We start from the raw sequence: 21,268 nt of genomic DNA on the forward strand, positions 1-21,268 counted from the left end.
TTTCCTTTAATAAAGATTAGTTTTATTTATTTTTATTTTTTTATTATGTTCAATTAACCAACATATAATACATCATTAGTTTTTGTTGTAGTGTCCAAAAATGCATTAGTTGCATGTAAAAGCCAGTGCTCATCACCACACAATGCCCTCCTTAATATTTAGAATTTAAAGAGATTCAATGAAAAAATTTCAGCCCAAGATAATTAGTCAAGTTATAACCCTAGTGTGCTGTTGGACGAAATGCCTACTTGAGTTTGATCAGAGAAGCTGTTCCCCTAGAACAGGATATCTGGTTACATATCCCATGCTGAGCTTAAAGCAGACTCTGCTCCTGTCAAAGTCTCAGCCAGCTTGGAAGTCCACATGCTAACCCAACCCACATTTTCACACTCTAAAACTTGCCCGTGCTCTCTTGCTTTGTTCTGACACATATGACTTGTAACCTCAGACTCAGGATAACTACTGTTTAATGCTGTCCAAGTCCACCCCACTGCCCCAGCCTTTCCTTCTAACTCAAGACAACTATATTCAGTTGATCAAAGACTGGTCTCTCTTCTCTTGACCATTAACCAGGCACTGGATGACTAAGTTCAATTACCTATCTGAATAACCAGTAACATCAGGTGGTGGCAGTTATACTTTGAGATTCACTGACAAATTATTCATATCCAGGGAAAACTATTCAGCTTTTTCAGGTAGTACTGAGAATCCTGTATTAGGGGATATTTGGGAAGACTTCTGGGGGAAACAAACCATGAGAGACTGTGGACTCCGAGAAACAAACTGAGGGTTTTAGAGGGAAGGGAGTGGGAGGATGGGTGAGCCTGGTGGTAGGTATTAGGAGGGCATGTATTGCATGGAGCACTGGGTGTTATATGTAAACAATGAATCTTGAAACACTGCATCAAAAATGAATGATGTACTGTATGGTGACTAACATAACACAATAAAAAAGAGAAAATTCATATTTGTAGTGAAATATTTGTTGGCAATAAGAGATGATGAATTATGTATATTATTTTTCCAATATATGCATATTTATTTTCAGTTACTTGAGGAATGGGTTTTGAAGAGTGGGAAATATTCAAGGGGAAGCTAAGCCTCTTAGAAAAAAGAGAGGAAGGGAATGAAGGGGAAAAGGAAGCACCTCAAGGAGTAGGTTAGGAGAAGGCAAAATCATCAGAGGATTCAGAAGAACATTTTCATACTCTTGAATTCTCTTAGTGGAGAAAGTGTCCTGAAGTTTTGAGTTAATAGGTGAAAGGATTAGGGGTCAGGTGATACTCATTAATGTAAGATGTACTACAACTTCCCAACTCTGGGAATTAACATTTTGCATATTTTCCTTGTAACTCTAAATATTTTGCTGATAGAATTATCTGAACAAAGGACTCTGATGCCCCACCAATCAAAAGACCAGTTGGTTTAGGCTGAACTAAGGACCACAGAGGACTGGCTCAATAATCTATATTCCTAGGAGTTACAGCTTGAAGCTACAGTCTAAGTTGCTAAGAAGCTTGAACTTTTAAGAAGACATTAAGGAGGGCACGTATTACATGGAGCACTAGGTGTGGTGTATAAACAATGAATCTTGGAACACTGAAAGAAATAAAATAAAATTATTTTAAAAAAAAAGAGAGAAGGCATTAGGGATTTTCTCACATGTGACCTTTGCAACTTGTAAACTGAAGCAATCAACTTGAACTCCTACATGTGCTTTCCTCCTAGTCTCCTGGGAACTAAAGAGAGGCAGGGTTAGAAAAGAGAATTTAGAATCTTTTCCCTCAGGCACATAGAACATACAGGCCATATGGACTCTTCAAGAATTCGCTTGGGATCTGAAAAGGGAATCACAGCTAAGCTCCAGATTATCCTTTCATGTGTGTATGAGATGATTTTATTCATTCAACTGGGTTTAACATTTATTAGTATTAATATTAATCAAGTGAGGCTAACTTTTAACATTTTAAAATAACTAAATACTAATTTGTATCTTATCATACAACAAATAGGTGGTCATGGTAAAGTAGATAAGCAGAATGTAAGTTTCAGTAGCTTTCCTGTGATCCCTCCTATTCTTGTGTTACCTCAAAGATCAGGGAAACAGAAGGGGAGGAGTTGTTAAAGATATTTGGTCTAATTATACCTGGGAACTAGGGAATATCCATAGGAATCAGTACAGTGTTGTCTGTATATGTCTAGATCTGTGTGTGTTTGTATAAAATGAATTTTATATATATGGATATGTGTATGTACACACATACACACATATATATAATTTAGTTTTCAAAAAATATTTTAATTATAAAATAAAAATAAAATGATTACATATTGGAGGATGGAGAAAATAAACAGGATGGGGAAAACAGGGAAGAAAGTGATGCTATTTTTAATGTAATTTGCTATACAGTATTGACTTCTGAATAATCTATTTAACCAAACAAAAAAGATTAAGTTCCTTTATCTAGATTTTAAAAAGATTAAAAAATAAATTCAAAATCCTAAAAAACAGAACTAATACAAATGAGCCTAGCCATATAAAAAAGAAATTATATAATCACCATAGAAAAGAATTATTTCAACTGACCTTAGATTATAGGATTTTGAGTAGGCTGCTTCAGTGAGAGAGACACTTCATTCAATAGTCTTATTGTTAGTAATAATGTTGATATTGTTTTTGAAATTATTATCGGTATATCTGAAAGATAAAATAAATATTATGCTAATATGGTTAGAAATATTTATTCAAAGAGCAAAGGAAGAAAATATAGAATCAAAGAAGCAAGAATTTGCAATCTTAAATTTGAATTTGAAGGATTTATGAACTTGTTACCTTTTTTTCTGCTTTAAATGGCTCTATTGAAAAAGTCTGGGCGAGCAATTCCAAGATGGCGTCCTCCTCCTTCAACGGAAAAACTATCGCAGACGGGAGAAATGAGTTTCGTAAGAAAAAGCCAAAACCGGAGAACCGAGATGAATCAGAACTCCTCACTGTTCCTGATGGTTGGAAGGAACTAGCTTTTTCCAAAGAAGACAATCCCAGAGGACTCTTGGAGGAGAGCAGTTTTGCAACTTTGTTCCCAAAATATAGGGAAGCTTACTTGAAAGAGTGCTGGCCATTGGTACAGAAAGCCTTGAATGAACATAATATTAGTGCAACCCTGGACCTGATAGAGGGCAGTATGACTGTGTGTACAACAAAGAAGTCTTTTGATCCATATATCATCATTAGGGCCAGAGATCTAATAAAACTTTTAGCAAGGAGTGTTTCATTTGAACAGGCAGTACGAATTCTTCAGGATGATGTTGCATGTGACATCATTAAAATAGGTTCTTTAGTGAGAAATAAAGATTTGTAAAAAGAAGACAATGCCTCATTGGTCCCAAAGGATCTACCTTGAAGGCTTTGGAACTCTTAACAAACTGTTATATTATGGTTCAGGGAAACACGGTTTCAGTCATTGGACCTTTTAGTGGCTTAAAAGAGGTTCGAAAAGTAGTTCTAGATACTATGAAGAATATTCATCCAATTTATAACATTAAAACCTTAATGATCAAACGAGAGTTGGCAAAAGATTCTGAATTAAGATCACAAAGTTGGGAAAGATTTTTGCCACAGTTCAAGCACAAGAATGTGAATAAATGCAAGGAACCAAAGAAAAAAACTGTCAAGAAAGAGTATACACCATTCCCACCACCACAACCAGAAAGTCAGATTGATAAAGAATTGGCTAGTGGTGAATATTTTCTGAAGACAAGTCAAAAGAAGCGACAGAAAATGGAAGCCATAAAGGCTAAACAAGCAGAAGCTCTTAGTAAGAGACAAGAGGAAAGAAACAAAGCTTTTATTCCACCTAAAGAAAAACCAGTTGTGAAACCAAAGGAAGCTTCTACTGAAAATAAAATTGATGTGGCAGCCATCAAGGAAAAGGTTAAGAAAGCAAAGAATAAGAAACTGGGAGCTCTTTCAGCTGAAGAAGTTAAGCTTAAAATAGAAGCAGATGAAAAAAAAAGAAGAAGAAAAAAAAGTAACATTAAAAAACAACCCTAGATGAGAACTCTTTAAGCTATCTCCTTTTGTAAAGGATTTTGAGATACTAGGGCATTAATAGCCTATGTGTGAGAAGGAATACTCTGTTCACATTTTTCTGAGTTTGTGTCATTCTTCAAAACAGTGTTTATATAATTAAAAATATAAATATTCTTTATAAATATAAAAAAAAAGTCTGGGCATATTGGTAAGGTGGTAATGATGACATATGGTACCCTGAGTTTGCCTTCTAAATACCATTAAGGAACCAGAATTCCTTAGGAAAATGGCTGGTTACAGGTTTAGGGCATTAAGTGCCCATAAAAAATTTGGGATTTTTTTTTTTTGTTCCAGAAAGCAAGGAAAGCATCAAAACCTATTATGGTCATCAAAAGGACACATCAATAAGCCCACAGGTCAAGCTGAGATAAGCAATGGAGAGTATATCTTCCTTAGCATCTTCATAGCTTTCACTGCCTGCTTTTTATTGGGCTTCAATGTGTAGAATTTTCTTTAGGGATTGATCAGACTCTGGCTTTTGCAGGGCAGGCTTCTAGTCAGTTCTCTGTGTAGGTAATCAGAGCCTTAAAACTTGAATAGCCTTGATTTTTTAAGTCCGAAGACCCTATTATCTTTTTATTATTAATAATATTTATTTATTCAAGAGAGAGAACATAAGCAGGAGGGGCAGGGGGAGAGAAAGAGAATCTCAAGCTGACTCTGTGCTGAGCATGCTCTGGACTCCCTTCACCTCTATTTAATTGGACCACTTTGAGGCTATCTGAATCAATGGATTTGAGTGAGAAAGTAACACTCAACACTCAAAACCTTGCTTTGCCAGTATGTTTTTGCCTTTGCATGTGAAAGGAATTTAGCCTTATCTCCTATTATGGCCTTTGCATCAAAGCCAATGCTTATAACTGTATCAGTTTCAGATACAGAAGCAATCAACATTTCACTCCCTTAAGACTCTAAATTAGAGAACTCCCAGCTAACATAGAGTGTTAACTATAGGCAAAAATTAACTCAGTAGACTGTATTTCTTTCCATTTCTGCTTGTGAGCAGGAATTCTAGTCATAATTTACCTCTCATTAGACTTTGCTAAAATAAAAAGAAGACAGTCAACACCCGCCAACATCCTGTATTTTTACTATAATTTCCTCTAATTTTATGTTGTCAATAAGCATGTGGGCTATCTTTCAAGGTACCACATATGAGACTTTGATCAAATAATTTATTATAGCTTAACTACAGTGTTGGATTTTCTAGTATTCAGGTTTTTTTGTGTTTTTGTTTGTTTGTTTGCTGGCTCCACACCCAGCATGAAGTCCAACACAGGGCTTGAACTTAGGACCCTGAGATTAAGACCGGAACTGAGATCGAGAGTTGGACACGTAGCCAACTGAGCTACCTAGGGGCCCCTTATATTCAGTTGCTAAATCCCTACTGCCTGTTGCCTGAGTGCTGGCACACAACCCAACATACTATAGGTTTTGTTACATGGAACACTCCACTCCCTGGAATTAAATTCTATATTCTTTGGGATAATATTATTTCTAAGTATCTGAGACCAAAATTATAGTAGCTTAAGAAACACAGAATTTTACCAAGTGGGATTTATTCCAAGGCTGCAAGTTTGGTTCAACATCTACAAATCCATCAATGTGATACAACACATTAATAAAAGAAAGAACAAGAACCATATGATACTTTCAATAGATGCTGAAAAAGCATTTGACAAAGTACAGCATCCCTTCCTGATCAAAACTCTTCAAACTGTAGGGATAGAGGACACATACCTCAATAACATCAAAGCCATCTATGAAAACCCACCACAAATATCATTCTCGATGGAAAAAAAACTGAGAGCTTTTCTGGCCTTTTCTGAGAGCTTTTCTGGTCTTTTCTGACCTTTTAAGGTCAGGAAAACAGCAGGATGTCCATTATCACCACTGCTACTCAACATAGTACTAGAAGTCCTAGCCTCAGCAATCAGACAACAAAAAGAAATTAAAGGCATCCAAATTGGCAAAGAAGAAGCCAAACTATCAGTCTTTGTAGATGATATGATACTATATGTGGAAAACCCAAAAAATGCCACTCCAAATCTGCTAGAACTTGTACAGGAATTCAGTAAATTGTCAGGATATAAAATCAATGCACAGAAATCAGTTGCATTTCTTTACACCAACAAGACAGAAGAAAGAGAAATTGAGTCAATCCCATTTACAATTGCACCCAAAACTATAAGATACCTAACCACAGAGGAAAAGAATCTATACTCAGAAAACTATAAAGTACTCATGAAAGAAATTGAGGAAGAGACAAAGAAATGGAAAAAGGTTCCATGCTTATGGATTGGAAGAACAAGAATTGTGAAAATGTCTATGCTATCTAAAGTAATCTACACATTTAATGCAATCCCTATCAAAATCCCATCCATTTTTTTTCAAAGAAATGGAACAAATAATCCTAAAATTTATATGGAACCAGAAAAGACCTTGAATAGCCAAAGGAATATTGAAAAAGAAAGCCAAAGTTGCAAAGCTGCCTTCATCAAGATAGTATGCTACTGGCACAAAAACAGACACACAGATCAATGGAACATAATAGAGAGCCCAGAAATAGACCCTCAACTCTATGGTCAACTAATCTTCGACAAAGCAGGAAAGAATGTCCAATGGAAAAAAGACAGCCTCTTCAACAAAAGGTATTGGGAAAATTGGACAGCCCCATGCAGAAAAAAAATTGGACCATTTCCTTACACAACACATGAAAATAGACTCAAAATGGATGAAGGATCTCAATGTGAGAAAGGAATCCATCCAAATCCTTGAGGAGAACACAGGCAGCAACCTCTTCGACCTCAGATACAGCAAAGTCTTCCTAGGAACATGGCCAAAGGCAAGGGAAGCAAGGGCAAAAATGAACTATTGGGACTTCATCAAGATCAAAATCTTTTGCACAGCAAAGGAAACAGTTAATAAAACCAAAAGACAACTGACAGAATGGGAGAAGATATTCACAAACGACATATCAGATCAAGGGCTAGTATCCAAAATCTATAAGGAACTTAGCAAACTCAACACTCGAAGAACAAACAATCCAATCAAGAAATGGGCAGAGGACATGAATAGACATTTCTGCAAAGAAGACATCCAGATGGCCAACAGACACATGAAAAAGTGCTCCACGTCACTCGGCATCAAGGAAATACAAATCAAAACCACAATGAGATATCACCTCACACCAGTCAGAATGGCTAAAATTAACATGTCTCTTTGTTTTGTTGACTGTTTCCTTTGCTGTGCAGAAGCTTTTGATCTTGATGAAGTCCCAAAAGTTCATTTTCGCTTTTGTTTCCTTGGCCTTTGGAGACATATCTTGAAAGAAGTTGCTGCGGCTGATATCGAAGAGGTTACTGCCTATGTTCTCCTCTAGGATTCTGATAGATTCCTGTCTCACGTTGAGGTCTTTTATCCATTTTGAGTTTATCTTTGTGTACGGAGTAAGAGAATGGTCGAGTTTCATTCTTCTACATATCGCTGTCCAGTTTTCCCAGCACCATTTATTGAAGAGACTGTCTCTTTTCCATTGAATATTTTTTCCTGTTTTGTCGAAGATTATTTGACCATAGAGTTGAGGGTCCATATCTGGGCTCTCCACTCTGTTCCACTGGCCTATGTGTCTGTTTTAAGCCAGTACCATGCTGTCTTGGTGATCATACCTTTATAGTAAAGCTTGAAATCAGGTAACGTGATGCCGCCAGTTTGTTTTTGTTTTTCAAAATTTCCTTAGCAATTCGGGGTCTCTTCTGATTCCATACAAATTTTAGGATTATTTGCTCCAGCTCTTTGAAAAATACTGGTGGAATTTTGATCGGAATGGCATTAAAAGTATAGATTGCTCTAGGCAGTATAGACATTTTAACAATGTTTATTCTTCTGATCCAAGAGCATGGAACGGTCTTCCATCTTTTCGTGTCTTCTTCAATTTCTTTCATGAGTGTTCTGTAGTTCCTCGAGTACAGATCCTTTACCTCTTTGGTTAGGTTTATTCCCAGGTATCTTCTGGTTCTTGGTGCTATAGTAAATGGAATCAATTCTCTAATTTCCCTTTCTGTATTTTCATTGTTGGTGTATAAGGAAGCCACTGATTTCTGTACATTGACTTTGTATCCTGCCACGTTACTGAATTGCTGTATGAGTTCTAGTAGTTTGGGGGTGGAGTCTTTGGGGTTTTCCATGTAAAGAATCATGTCATCTGCGAAGAGAGAGAGTTTGACTTCTTCCTTGCCAATTTGGATACCTTTTATTTCTCTTTGTTGTCTGATTGCCGTTGCTAGAACTTCTAATACTATGTTGAACAAGAGTGGTGAGAGTGGGCATCCTTGTCGTGTTCCTGATCTCAACGGGAAGGCTGCAAGCTTTTTCCCATTGAGGATGATATTTGCTGTGGGTCTTTCATAGATAGATTTTATGAAGTTCAGGAATGTTCCCTCAATCCCTATACTTTGAAGCGCTTTCATCAGGAACGGATGCTGGATTTTGTCAAATGCTTTTTCTGCATCAATTGAGAGGACCATGTGGTTCTTTTCTCTTCTCTTATTGATTTGTTCTATCACATTGATTGATTTGCGAATGTTGAACCAGCCTTGCAACCCGGGGATGAATCCCACCTGGTCATGGTGGATAATCTTTTGAATGTGCTGCTGGATCCTGTTTGCTAGGATCTTGTTGAGAATCTTTGCATCCATATTCATCAGTGATATTGGTCTGAAATTCTCCTTTTTGGTAGGGTCTTTGCCTGGTTTTGGATCAGGGTAATGCTGGCTTCATAAAAAGAGTCTGGAAGTTTTCCTTCTGCTTCAATTTTTTGGAACAGTTTCAGGAGAATTGGTGTTATTTCTTCTTTGAAAGTTTGGTAGAATTCCCCAGGGAATCCGTCAGGTCCTGGGCTCTTGTTTTTTGGGAGGTTTTTGATCACTGCTTCAATCTCATTACTAGATATCAGTCTATTCAGGTTGTCAATTTCTTCCTGGTTCAATTTTGGGAGTTTATAGTTTTCCAGGAATGCATCCATTTCATCTAGGTTGCTTAGCTGATTGGCATATAACTGTTGCTAATAATTTCTGATGATTGTTTCTATTTCCTTGGTGTTAGTTGTGATCTCTCCCTTTTCATTCATAATTTTATTAATTTGGGCTTTCTCTCTTTTCTTTTGGATTAGTGTGGCCAATGGTTTATCGATCTTACTGATTCTTTCAAAAAACCAGCTTCTAGTTTCATTGATACGTTCTACACTATCTCTGGTTTCTACCTCATTGATCTCTGCTCTAATCTTGATTATTTCCCTTCTTGCTTGTGGAGTTGGTTTAATTTGTTGTTGATTCTCCAGTTCTTTAAGGTGTAGAGATAGCTGGTGTATTCTGGATTTTTCAATGTTTTTGAGGGAGGCTTGGATGACTATGTATTTCCCCCTTAGAACCGCCTTTGCTGTATCCCATAGGTTTTGGACCGAAGTGTCTTCATTCTCATTGGTTTCCATGAATTGTTGAAGTTCTTCTTTGATCTCTGGGTTGATGCAAGCATTCTGAAGCAAGGTGGTCTTTAGCTTCCAGGTGTTTGAGTTCCTTCTGAACTTTTCCCTGTGATTGAGCTCCAGTTTCAAAGCATTGTGATCTGAGAATATACAGGGAATAATGTCAGTCTTTTGGTATCGGTTGAGTCCTGCTTTGTGACCCAGTATGTGGTCTATTCTGGAGAAGGTTCCATGTGCACTTGAGAAGAATGAGTATTCTGTTGTTTTAGGGAATGTTCTGTATACGTTGATGAGGTCCATCTGGTCCAAAGTTTCATTCAAATCTCTTATTTCTTTATTAATTTTCTGCTTCGATGATCTGTCTATTTCTGAGAGAGGCGTATTAAGATCTCCTACTATTATTGTATTCATATCAATATGACTCTTTATCTTGATTAATAGTTTTCTCATGTAACTGGGTGCTCCCATATTGGGGGCATAGATATTCACAATTGTTAGATCATCTTGGCAGATAGTCCCTTTAAGAATTAGGTAGTGTCCTTCTGTATCTCTGACTACAGTCTTTAGTTTAAAATCTAATTTATCTGATATGAGAATCGCTACTCCGGCCTTCTTTTGAGGCCCATTGGCATGAAAGATGCTTCTCCATCCCTTCACTTTCAGTCTGGGTGTATCCCAGGCTGAAAATAGGTTCAAAATGGGTCTCTTATAGACAATATATGGATGGGTCCTGTCGCTTTATCCAATCTGCAACCCTGTGTCATTTTATGGGCACATTTAGGACGTTCACATTGAGAGTGATTATTGAGAGATAGGTTTTTTTTCCCCATTTTGTTTATTTTCTTCAGCATAACAGTATTCATTGTTTTTGCACAACACCCAGTGCTCCATGCAAAACGTGCCCTCCCTATTACCCACCACCTGTTACGCCAACCTCCCACCCCTGACCCTTCAAAACCCTCAGGTTGTTTTTCAGAGTCCATAGTCTCTTATGGTTCGCCTCTCCTCCCCAATGTCCATAGCCCCCTCTCCCTCTCCCAATCCCACACAGATGAATGGATAAAGAAGATGTGGTATATATACACAATGGAATACTATGCAGCCATCAAAAGAAATGAAATCTTGCCATTTGCGACGACGTGGATGGAACTAGAGCGTATCATGCTTAGTGAAATAAGTCAATCGGAGAAAGACAACTATCATATGATCTCCCTGATATGAGGACATGGAGAAGCAACATGGGGGGTTAGGGGGATAGGAGAAGAATAAATGAAACAAGATGGGATTGGGAGGGAGAGAGATAGGTTTTTATTGACATCGTGTTGCCTTTGAAATCTTTCTGTCTGTAGATTGTTTCTCTATTTCTGTTCAATGATATTCTTAGGATTTTTTCTCTTTTATAGGACCCCCCTTAATATTTCCTGCAGTGTCGGCTTGGTTTTTGCATAGTCTTTTAAGCCTTGCCGGTCTTGGAAACTCTTTATCTCTCCATCCATTTTGAATGTCAGTCTTGCTGGATAGAGTATTCTTGGTTGCATGTTCTTCTCATTTAGTACTCTGAATATATTTTGCCAGCCCTTCCTGGCTTTCCAGGTCTCTGTGGAAAGGTCTGACATTATTCTAATGGGCTTTCCTCTGTATGTAAGGAGCTTTTTTGTCCTAGCTGCTTTTAAGAGGGTCTGTCATGAAACATAATTCCTCATTTTAACTATAAGGTGTCATGAGGACTTTCGAGAATCTAAAATCTTGGGAGGAAATCTCTCTGCCTCTAGTACATGAACGTTGTTTCCATTCGTGAGATTGGGAAAATTTTCATAGACAACTTCTTCCACTATATCTTCTAGACTTCTTTCTTTTTCCTCCCCTTCAGGGATTCCAATAATTCTGACGTTGGAACGTTTCATGGCATCATTTATTTCCTGATTCTGTTTTCGTAGCTTCTGAGCTGTTTGTTCCAGGCTTCCTCCTGATCCTTTCTCTCTATCTGTTTGTCCTCCAGATCACTAATTCTATCTTCTGTCTCAGTTACCCTAGCTTTTAGAGAATTTAGATTAGATTGGAACTCATTGAGAGCATTTTGAACATCATCCCTGGTGGCTTTCAGTTCTGCCCTAACATTGTGAACATCATCCCTGGTGGCTTTCAGTTCTGCCCTAATCAATTCTGTTTGGTCATCCATGGCTTTCTCCAACTTAGCTATTGCCTGGATAATTGTTAGTCTGAATTCCTTTTCCAACATATTGGTTATGTCGATAGCCATTAGCTCTGTTTCCGAAGGTCCATCCTCTGTATTTTTCTCCTGTTGGGTATTCCTCCTCCTAGTCATTTTGGTAAGAGATGACTGAACAGATGCAGCTGGACTTATCGATTGTGGTGCAGTCAAGGTGCACCCTGGAACACTTCTGTGCAATCAGGATTCCCCACCCAAATGAGAGAAAAAAGAAAAGAAAAAGAAATAGAGGAGAAAGAAAAAAGAGGGAAAAGAAAAAAGGAAAAAAATAAGAGAGAGAGACAGGAAAAAAGGGAAGATAAAAGAGAAGGCTCAGCCCAAATGGGCCACAAGCTAAGATTTATGAAGTATACAAACAAAAACAGACAAACAAAAAGACTGATAAAAGTATATGACAAGAGAAAAAAATATATATATATAAGCGAAAAAAGGGACGAACCTCATCAGAAAGAACCCCAAGTATAAGATTTATATATTATCAGGACAAACACAAATTCACAGAAACACTGACAGAAGGAAAAATTGAGAGAGTGGTTATAAATTCTCAGTGTGGGTGAGGAAGGTTATTTTGATTCTTCCTGAATGTATCTTGATGTTTTTGTTAAGGGACTCAACTTTCCTAAGTTACAGGGGGATTAGAAACTGGTTTGCCTATAGGGGTAGCATTGATTGGGGATTGAAAGGGGATTACCTTGAAGTTTAACTCTATATGTATAGTAGAAAATAAAAATTAAAAAAGAATAAACTAGTGGTTGGTGTCGAGATGGGCAAGTTCATGAAACCCGGGAAGGTGGTGCTGGTCCTGGCTGGACGCTACTCCAGACGCAAAGCAGTCATTGTGAAGAACATTGATGATGGCAACTCAGACCGTCCCTACAGCCATGCTCTGGTGGCGGGAATTGACCACTATCCCCGCAAAGTGACAGCTGCCATGGGCAAGAAGAAAATCGCCAAGAGGTCAAAGATCAAGTCTTTTGTGAAAGTTTATAACTACAATCACCTCATGCCCACAAGATACTCTGTGGATATTCCCTTGGACAAGACTGTCGTCAACAAGGATGTCTTCATAGACCCTGCTCTTAAACGCAAGGCCCGACGAGAGGCCAAGGTCAAGTTTGAGGAGAGGTACAAGACCGGCAAGAACAAGTGGTTCTTCCAGAAGCTGCGATTTTAGATCTGTTTTGTTTCCGTCATTAAAAATGCCCCCCCACAAAAAAAAAGAATAAACTAGACTAAACTAAGTTAAAATTTAAAAAGAATTAAAAAAATAGAAAAGCAAAAGAAAAACACGGGTGTATGTATCAAAAAGTTCAGGTTAGAAGGTTATTAAAGAATATGATGTACTGGACATCTCAGTGTGATGGTAAATAGGTTAAAAATTTATCTGTATGTATATATAAAAAAAAGAACCAGAATATTGGTAAAGAGTTAAAAATAAAAGTTGTATTTATGAAGTAGTGGTGGTTGTTCTCTTGTAGTCTTCTTTTTTTTTTTTTTTCTTCCTTCCTGGTTGGTTTTCTGGGGGAGGGGCCTGCCACGTGGGTTTTCAGGCCATGATGTTCCCTGAGTTAGGTCCTCCCGCTCCCCTCAAGGGCATGGGCTCTGAGGAAACTGCTTTTTTCAGGCTTTTGTTCTCTGGGGGGTTTTATGTTCTTTCATCTGTTTTCTCTCACCTTGACAGCTTTTGATGGTTTTTGGAGTTTTAGAGGAGAGCAAACTGCACCCCGACCTCCCTCTCAGAGAGAAGCCTCAGAATGTTCTGCGGAGCTGCTGGCAGAGTTGGTTCTGAGCCACGGTCCCTGGGGATGCAGGAGCTCCTCATTGTACCCAATACCAGGGCAGCGGCGGCTATCTAGGCAGCTCCAGACCGCCAGAGAGGTTCGGAGCAGAGATTGCACACTAAGATTTTCCCGCTGTCCCGGGCTGGGAATGTCTGGTTTTTCCGGATGCCAGAGCTCCAGGCTAGCACCTATGAGCACCTCTCCCAAGGGAGGGTGTGGGACGCGCGCGTTTCAGGATTGCCGTCTGGCCAGGCTCCCAGTCCCTCACGGGAGCCAGACCCCACTCGTTCTTCAGTGCGCTGGCGGGTCAGGTGCACTGGCGGCTCAGGGACGGAGACCTGATTTCTCCGCTGCACTCTCTCTGGCTCAGCGCCAGGAGAGGCTGTCCTGGGTCAGGGGACTTAGGTCCCTGACCCTAACCGCTCAGATTCCCACTATTTACCCCCCCCACCCCCACTGCGATCCTTTGCTCTTTGTTTTTTGAGTGCTTTCAACCAGACTCCAAGTTAATGCTGGTCCCCAGATGAAGGGCACTCTCGTATTGGGGTATTACTTTCCAATTGGTCACCTCTGGTGGCTCCCTCCCCCTTTTGTTTATCTTCCGATATCAGTCCGACACTCCCAGTCTGCTTTACCTGCCACTGGCGTCTTCTGCTCCTGTAGAGATCCAGACGTGTATAATTCTGATCTCAGGCTGATTTCATGGGTGGTTGGAGTTCTTTGGTAGGTAATAAGCTCACTTTAGGGTACAGGTTGAAATGGTGCCTCCTCCTACTTCCCCGCCATCTTGACTCCCCCACCATGTTTCCTTTGTACTATTAGTAAGAACCTATAAACAAAAATGGGGAAAAATCATTTATAATAGTGACAGAATACTTTTATACTTTTGGGTATATTTAAGAAGAATGGCACAGGACCCCCATAATGATAATCTGTGAAATTTTATTCAGGGTTAGAAACAAGGTTTGAACAAATTCAAAGATATATTCTTATTGTGACAGTATTCTTATCTGGATGACTTACTATCATTAAAATCCTACTATCCCCAAACTGGTTTCTAAATTTGATGCCATTTGAGTTGTGATCCCAAAATTCTTTCTTTAAAGTTGAAAAAAGGATACTGAGGCTCATGTAATAGAACTGAGAAGGAATGATAGTGGGGGGGGACGAGATATTGAAGGAGTCTTATCTTGTCAAATATCCACATAATAGTTTAATAAAAAAGACATCAATAGGACATTGTTAAAATTAAAAACCCATAAATATATCCCAGATTTAATATGTCTCAAATGTTATTTTAGCTCAGTAAGAAAGAATGACTCATTTATTTTTTAATTTCATTTCGTTTTTTCAGTGTTCCAAGATTCACTGTTTATGCACCACACCCAGTGCTCCATGCTGTATGTGCCCTCCTTAATACCCACTACTAGGCTCATCCAACCCCCTATCCCCTCCCATCCAAAACCCTCAGTGTTTCTCAGAGTCCACAGTCTCTCATGGTTCATCTCCCCCTCTGATTTCCCCCAACTCACTTCTTCTCTCCAATTTCCAATGTCCTCTATGCTATTCCTTATGCTCCACAAGTAAGTGAAAACATATGATAATTGACTACCTCCACTTGACTTATTTCACTCAGCATAATCTCCTCCAGTCCCATCCATATTGGTACAAAAGTTGAGTATTCATCCTTTCTGATGGAGTAGTCATCCTTTCTGATGGAGGCATAATATTCATCCTTTTTTTTTTAAAGATTTTATTTATTTGTTTGACAGACAGATCACAAGTAGGCAGAGAGGCAGGCAGAGAGAGAAAGGGGGAAGCAGGTTCTCCACTGAGCAGAGAGCCCGATGTGGGGCTCAATCCCAGGACCCTGGGATCATGACCTGAGCTGAAAGCAGAGGCTTTAACCCACTGATCCACCCAGGTGCCCCAATATTCATCCTTTCTGATGGCTCACATCAATAGCCAAAAATTGGGTATTCCATTGTATATATGAACTGTATCTTCTTTGTCCATTTGTCCATTGAAGGGCATCTTGGCTCTTTCCACAGTTTGGCAACTGTGGACATTGCTGCTATGAACATTGGGGTACAGATGGACCTACTTTTCACTACATCTATATCTTTGGGGTAAATACCCAGTGGTGCAATTGCTGGGTCATAGGGAAGCTTTATTTTTAGTATCTGATGGAGTCTCCACACTGTTTTCCAAAGTCGCTACACCAATTTGCATTCCCATCAACAATGTAAGAGCATTCCCCTTTCTCCATATCCTCTCCAACACTTGTTGTTTATTGTCTTGTTAATTTTGTCCATTCTAATTGGTGTAAGGTGGTATCTCAATGTGGTTTTTGTTTTAAAAGATTTTATTTATTTGACAGAGAGAGATCACAAGTAGGCAGAGAGGCAGGCAGAGAGAGTGAGAGGGAAGCAGGCTCCTTGCCAAGCAGAGAGCCTGATGCGGGACTCGATCCCAGGACCCTGAGATTGTGACCTGAGCTGAAGGCAGCAGCTTAAACCACTGAGCCACCCAGGCACCCTCTCAATGTGGTTTTGATTTGAATCTCCCTAATAGCTAATGATGAACATTTTTTCATGCGTCTGTTAGCCATTTATATGTCTTCTTTGGAGAAGTGTCTGTTCATGTCTTCTGCCCATTTTTTAAAATTTTTTTTAAAACAGATTCTTTTTTTTTAAGATTTTATTTATTTATTTGACAGAGAGAGATCACAAGTAGGCAGAGAGGCAGGCAGAGAGAGAGAGAGAGGGAAGCAGGCTCCCTGCTGAGCAGAAAGCCCCATGTGGGACTCCATCTCAGGACCCTGGGATTATGACCTGAGCCGAAGGCAGCGACTTAACCCACTGAGCCACCCAGGTGCCCCCTCATTTTTTTTTTAATTTTTAATTTTAATTTATTTTTTTAATTTAAACTTTATTTTTTCAGTGTTCTAAGATTCATTGTTTACACATCACACCCAGTGCTCCATGCAATATGTGTCCTCCTTAATACACACCACCAGGCTTACCCAACCCCCCACCCTCTCCCCTCCCCTGTAATCCTGTCGATGTGGATACAAAAATTGGGTATTCATCCTTTCTGATGGAGGCATAATATCCCATTGTATATATGGACCATATCTTCTGCCCATTTTTTGATGTGGATTATCTATTTTTTTAGTGTTGAGTTTGAGGAGTTCTTATAGATCTTGGATATCAGCCCTTTGTCTGTAGTGTCATTTGCGAATATCTTCTCTCATTATGTGAACTGCCTTTTTGTTTTGTTGGCTGTTTCCTTTGCTGTGCAGAAATTGAAGAAGACACAAAAAGATGGAAAAGCATTCCATGCTCATGGATCAGAAGAATAAACATTGTTAAAATGTCTATACTGCCTAGAGCAATCTATACTTTCAATACTATCCTGATCAAAATTCCACTGGCATTTTTCAAAGTGCTTGAACAAACAATCCTAAATTTTTTAAAAAGACTTTTTATTTATTTATTTGACAGAGAGAGATCACAAGTAGGCAGAGAGGCAGGCAGAGGTCGGGGGAAGATTTAACTGAATAAGGAGATCTGATTTGTCTCAAAATGATCCTGGTGTCTGTTGGATGGACCTTGGATGATGAAGGAACACAAGTAGGAGCAGGAAGACTTAGTGAGGAGGTCCTTGAGGTCATCTAATCAAGAAAGTATGGTGGCTTGTATAAAGGTGACAGTAGCAGAGATGGAAGGTGGTGGAAAAACTGGTAAAAACAGAGCTGACAAATTCGACCCAATCTCCTCACCCTCCTGTCAATGATTCTACAACTGGGGAGAAGCTTAGGAGTAGAGTACTCTCTGGGCAACCCATCTTCCCCTGTCCTGCTTTTCTGGCCTCATGAGGTCTATGATCTCCCATCTTCCACTCTCATTTAAAAAAAGGAAGTGCCATGCACAGGGGAATAGGATCTACAGAGAACGCCATTAGTGATGGAAGCTATAACAATTATTCCCTAAGATAATTTTTTTATTTTATTTTTTTCAGTGTTCCAAGACTCATTGTTTATGCACCACACTCAGTGCTCCATGCAATACGTGCCCTCCCCAATACCCACCACCAGGCTCATCCAACACTCCACCCTTCTCCCCTCCAAAACCCTCAGTTTGTTTCTCAGAGTCCAGTCTCTCATGGTGCTGGGAAAATTGGACAGCTATATACAGATAATGAAACTTGACCATTCTCTAACACCATACACAAAGATAAACTCAAAGTGGATAAAAGACCTCAATGTGAAGCAGTAATCTATCAAAATCCTAGAGGAGAACATAGGCAGTAACCTCTTCAGCATCAGCCACAGCAACTTCTTTCAAGACATTTCTCCAAAGGCAAAGAAAAAAAAAGCAAAAAAACTTTTGGGACTTCTTCAAGATCAAAAGCTTCTTCACAGCAAAGAATGAGTCATTAATGTTGCTGTCACAAGTCATTATCCATCATAACAATGAAGATGGACATCTATTTCACACCAAGTACAAACATGAATTCCAAATGATTACAGACTTAAATGTAAAAAGTTAAAAATTAAAGGCTAATAAGGACATCTAGGAAACTTTTTAAAATCAAAGCTGAGGTAGATCTCTACCTAGATAGGTAAATAGACTTAATGTTTAAAGAAAATAAATTAAGTATGAATACATAAAAACAAAAACTTTGGCTTGGCAAAATATACCATAAAAAAAGACAAGAGCAAATAATAGAGCTGAAAAAACACTTGCTGCATAGAATACAAATAGTTAACATACCTGAAATGTAAAGTGCTCTAAAACGTTAATAAAAACAGCAAACAGGGGCACCTGGGTGGCTCAGTGGGTTAAAGCCGCTGCCTTCGGCTCAGGTCATGATCCTAGGGTCCTGGGATCCAGCCCCGCATCTGGCTCTCTGCTCAGTGGGGAGCCTGCTTCCCTTCCTCTCTCTCTGTCTGCCTCTCTGCCTACTTGTGATCTCTGTCTGTCAAATAAATGAATGAAATCTTAAAAAAAAAAAAAAAAAAAAGCAAAGAAGCCAAAAGTAAAATGGGCTATGGATATGATCTTCACAAAACATCAAATGCAAATGGTCAACTAATATGTGAAAAGACATTAATATTGCCTACTAGTCAAAAGAATACAAACTGAAGGGGCACCTGGGTGGCTCAGTTAGCTCAGGTCATGATCCCGGCATCCTGGGTTCAAGCCCTGCATTGGTCTTCCTGCTTGGCAGGAAGCCTGCTTCTTCATCTCCCACTTCCCCTGCTTGTGTTTCCTCTATCTCTGTGTCTCTCTTTGTCAAATAAATAAAATCTTTAAAAAAAAAAAAGAATACAAACTGAAATAAAAATATCATTATATAATAAACTATAACATAAAAAAAAATAAACTATAACATATTGCAGGCTCAGTAGGGCTTAAAGGGAACTCTTACTCTGCTGGTGGAAATGTAAAATATATCTGGTAACAATTTGGCAACATCAATTAGAATTAGAAATATGTATACACTTTACAATTCTATTTCTGGGAATCAATTCTAGATAAATAAAAAACACTAAATTTCATGTTATGTACTGAGAAATGCTTATTGTAGCATTTTTTGTAGTGGTTAAAAAAATTGAAACAAAGTTGCTTTCCATATTTTAGCTAAGCAAAATATGCAGAATGAGAAAGACAAATACCATATGATTTCACTTATATGTGGTCTAAAAACAAAACAAATGCCAAACTGTGGAAAGAACCAAGATGCCCTTCAATGGATGAACGAATAAAGAAGATATGGTCCATATATACAATGGAGTATTATGCCTCCATCAGAAAGGATGAATACCCAACTTTTGTAGCAACATGGACAGGACTGGAAGAGATTATGCTGAGTGAAATAAGTCAAGCAGAGAGAGTCCATTATCATATGGTTTCACTTACTTGTGGAACATAAGGAACAGCATGGAGGACATTGGGAATTGGAGAGAAATGAGTTGGAGGAACTTGGAGGGGGAGACAAACCATGAGAGACTGTGGAATTTGAGAAAAAAACAGGGTTTTGGAAGGGAGGGGTTTTGGAGGGGAACCCCAAAAGGGGTTGGGTGAGTCTGGTGGTGGGTATTATGGAGGGCACGTATTGCATGGAGCACTGGGTGTGGTGCATAAACAATGAATGCTGGGTGCTGAAAAGAAATAAAATAAAGTGGGAAAAAAACACAAATGAATAAGCAAATAAGCAAAAAGCAAAATCTGACCTGTAAATACAAAGAATTGATGATAGCTGGAAGGAAGATGGGTCAGGGGATGGGCAAAATGGGTGAAGGGGAGTGGGAGATACAGGCTTCCAGCTATGAAAGGAATAAATCCAGGAATAAAAGACACAGCATAAGGAATATGATATTGTAATAGTGTTGTATTATGACAGATGGTAGTTACACATGTGGTGAGCCTAACATAAGATATAAAAGTTCAAGATATGTCTCCAAAGGCCAAGGAAACAAAAGCAAAAATGAACTTTTGGGACTTCATCAAGATCAAAAGCCTCTGCACAGCAAAGGAAACAGTCAACAAAACAAAAAGGCAACCCACGGAATGGAAGAAGATATTTGCAAATGACAGTACAGACAAAAGGTTGATATCCAGGATCTATAAAGAACTTCTCAAACTTAACACACACAAAACAGATAATCATATCAAAAAATGGGCAGAAGGTATGAACAGACACTTCTCCAACGAAGACATACAAATGGCTATCAGACACATGAAAAAATGTTCATCATCACTAGCCATCAGGGAGATTCAAATTAAAACCACATTGAGATACCACCTGACACCAGTTAGAATGGCCAAAATTAGCAAGACAGGAAACAACGTGTGTTGGAGAGGATGTGGAGAAAGGGGAACCCTCTTCCACTGTTGGTGGGAATGCAAGTTAGTGCAGCCACTTTGGAGAACAGTGTGGAGATTCCTCAAGAAATTAAGAATAGAGCTTCCCTATGACCCTGCAATTGCACTGCTGGGTATTTACCCCAAAGATACAGATGTAGTGAAAAGAAGGGCCATTTGTACCCCAATGTTTATTGCAGCAATGGCTACGGTCGCCAAACTGTGGAAAGAACCAAGATGCCCTTCAAGGGATGAATGGATAAGGAAGATGTGGTCCATATACACAATGGAGTATTATGCCTCCATCAGAAAGGATGAATACCCAAATTTGTAGCAACATGGATGGGACTGGAAGAGATTATGCTGAGTGAAATAAGTCAAGCAGAGAGAGTCAAGTATCATATGGTCTCACTTATTTGTGGAGCATAACAAAGAACATGGAGGACATGGGGAGATGGAGAGGAGAGGGAGTTGAGGGAAACTGGAAGGGGAGATGAACCATGAGAGACTATGGACTCTGAAAAACAACCTGAGGGTTTTGAAGGGGCGGGGGGGGGGTGGGAGGTTGAGAAACCAGGTGGTGGGTAATAGGGAGGGCACGTACTGCCTGGAGCACTGAGTGTGATGCCAAAACAATGAACACTGTTATGCTGTAAATAAACAAATTAAAAAAAAATTTAAAAAAAGAAGTTAAAAAAAAGGTATAAAAGTTGAATCGCTACATTGTAAATCTGAAATTAATGTAACATTGTATGTCAACTATACTCATAAAAACACTTTTTTAAAAGATTTTATTTACTTATTGACATACAA

At 38.9% G+C, this 21,268-nt stretch overlaps 2 protein-coding genes across 2 annotated transcripts; both read left to right on the forward strand.

The window, feature by feature from the left end:
• The first annotated feature begins 2,888 nt into the window (after nucleotides 1–2,888).
• On the forward strand, nucleotides 2,889–4,097 carry LOC123947187 (KRR1 small subunit processome component homolog). Its single transcript, XM_046013230.1, is given in 2 exon segments — nucleotides 2,889–3,345; nucleotides 3,348–4,097. Coding segments are annotated over 2 exon segments (1,161 nt in total). The 3' UTR covers nucleotides 4,052–4,097.
• An 8,456-nt stretch (nucleotides 4,098–12,553) lies between these two features.
• LOC123947024 (60S ribosomal protein L27-like) lies at nucleotides 12,554–13,012 on the forward strand. Its single transcript, XM_046012964.1, has one exon. The coding sequence runs from the start codon at nucleotides 12,566–12,568 to the stop codon at nucleotides 12,974–12,976; it is 411 nt and encodes a 136-aa protein (XP_045868920.1). The 5' UTR covers nucleotides 12,554–12,565; the 3' UTR covers nucleotides 12,977–13,012.
• Nucleotides 13,013–21,268: the final 8,256 nt, after the last annotated feature.

Source organism: Meles meles, chromosome 7 (assembly GCF_922984935.1).
Source record: "Meles meles chromosome 7, mMelMel3.1 paternal haplotype, whole genome shotgun sequence".
Lineage (NCBI taxonomy): Eukaryota > Metazoa > Chordata > Mammalia > Carnivora > Mustelidae > Meles > Meles meles.

What these genes read in the sequence shown, in the direction of transcription:
- LOC123947024 (XM_046012964.1), top strand. Translation starts at nt 12,566, where the DNA reads ATGGGCAAGTTCATGAAACCCGGGAAGGTGGTGCTGGTCCTGGCTGGA.